Source organism: Diaphorina citri, unplaced genomic scaffold, assembly GCF_000475195.1.
Source record: "Diaphorina citri unplaced genomic scaffold, Diaci psyllid genome assembly version 1.1 scaffold20813, whole genome shotgun sequence".
NCBI lineage: Eukaryota > Metazoa > Arthropoda > Insecta > Hemiptera > Psyllidae > Diaphorina > Diaphorina citri.
The window spans coordinates 1-896 of NW_007398162.1; the positions used below are offsets into that span (position 1 = coordinate 1).

Genomic DNA, 896 nt, shown 5'->3' on the forward strand with positions numbered 1-896 from the left:
CCAAAATCTTCAATAAAACGGCCAGCACTAGATCCTACTCTATCTGTTAGTAGTAAAAAGAAAAAACGAGAAATCATTCCAACAGAGACTAATTTGTCATTCAAAGATATTGGTGGCAATGAGAAGATTCTCAAGGAAGTGGTGAAGCTATCTCTTCATATGAAACACATCGAGTTGTACAGTGCTATAGGTGAACCACCACCACGAGGCTTTCTATTACATGGTCCTCCTGGTGCAGGCAAAACACTACTAGCACATGCCTTGGCAGGAGAACTCAATGTACCTCTACTCAAAGTAGCAGGTCCTGAAATAATAGGAGGTATATCCGGGCAATCAGAAGAAAGAATTCGAGATTTGTTTGAGCAAGCATTGTCTTCTGCACCATGTATCATCTTCTTTGATGAAGTGGATGCCATTTCACCAGACAGAGAATCTGCTTCCAAAGATATGGAGCGAAGAATTGTGGCACAACTGTTGACATCCTTGGATAATTTAGAATTTGATGAGAGTGGAAAACAAGTGCTAGTCATTGGAGCAACTAACAGACCTGACAGTATTGATCCTGCTTTGAGAAGAGCAGGTAGATTTGAAAGAGAAGTTTGTCTAGGCATTCCAGACCGTGAGAGTCGATTGGAAATCTTGAAAGTTATCACAAAAAACCGAAAGCTTGCTCCAGAGATATCATTACAAGTTCTTGCAGAAAGAACACCTGGCTATGTTGGAGCTGATTTAAAAGCTTTAATGCGAGAATCTGCCTTGTCAGCAATCAGCAGAGTTTCACTAGAACTAAGAAACACATCAGAAGAGAAAGAGGATCGACTTGACAATGAATTACAAGTCAAAGATGAAGAGTTAAAGGCTTTACTAAAGTGGTACAATGACAGCACTGAAATATC

The 896-nt window shown here is 40.1% G+C and overlaps 1 protein-coding gene across 1 annotated transcript; it reads left to right on the top strand.

Moving 5' to 3' along the window:
• Window positions 1-6: 6 nt before the first annotated feature.
• On the top strand, window positions 7-891 carry LOC113473248 (nuclear valosin-containing protein-like; the record flags this gene model as incomplete). The annotated part of the gene is made up of 1 exon (XM_026832954.1): window positions 7-891. A coding segment is annotated over exon 1 (732 nt), but the record flags the coding sequence as incomplete, so codon positions are not given.
• Window positions 892-896: the final 5 nt, after the last annotated feature.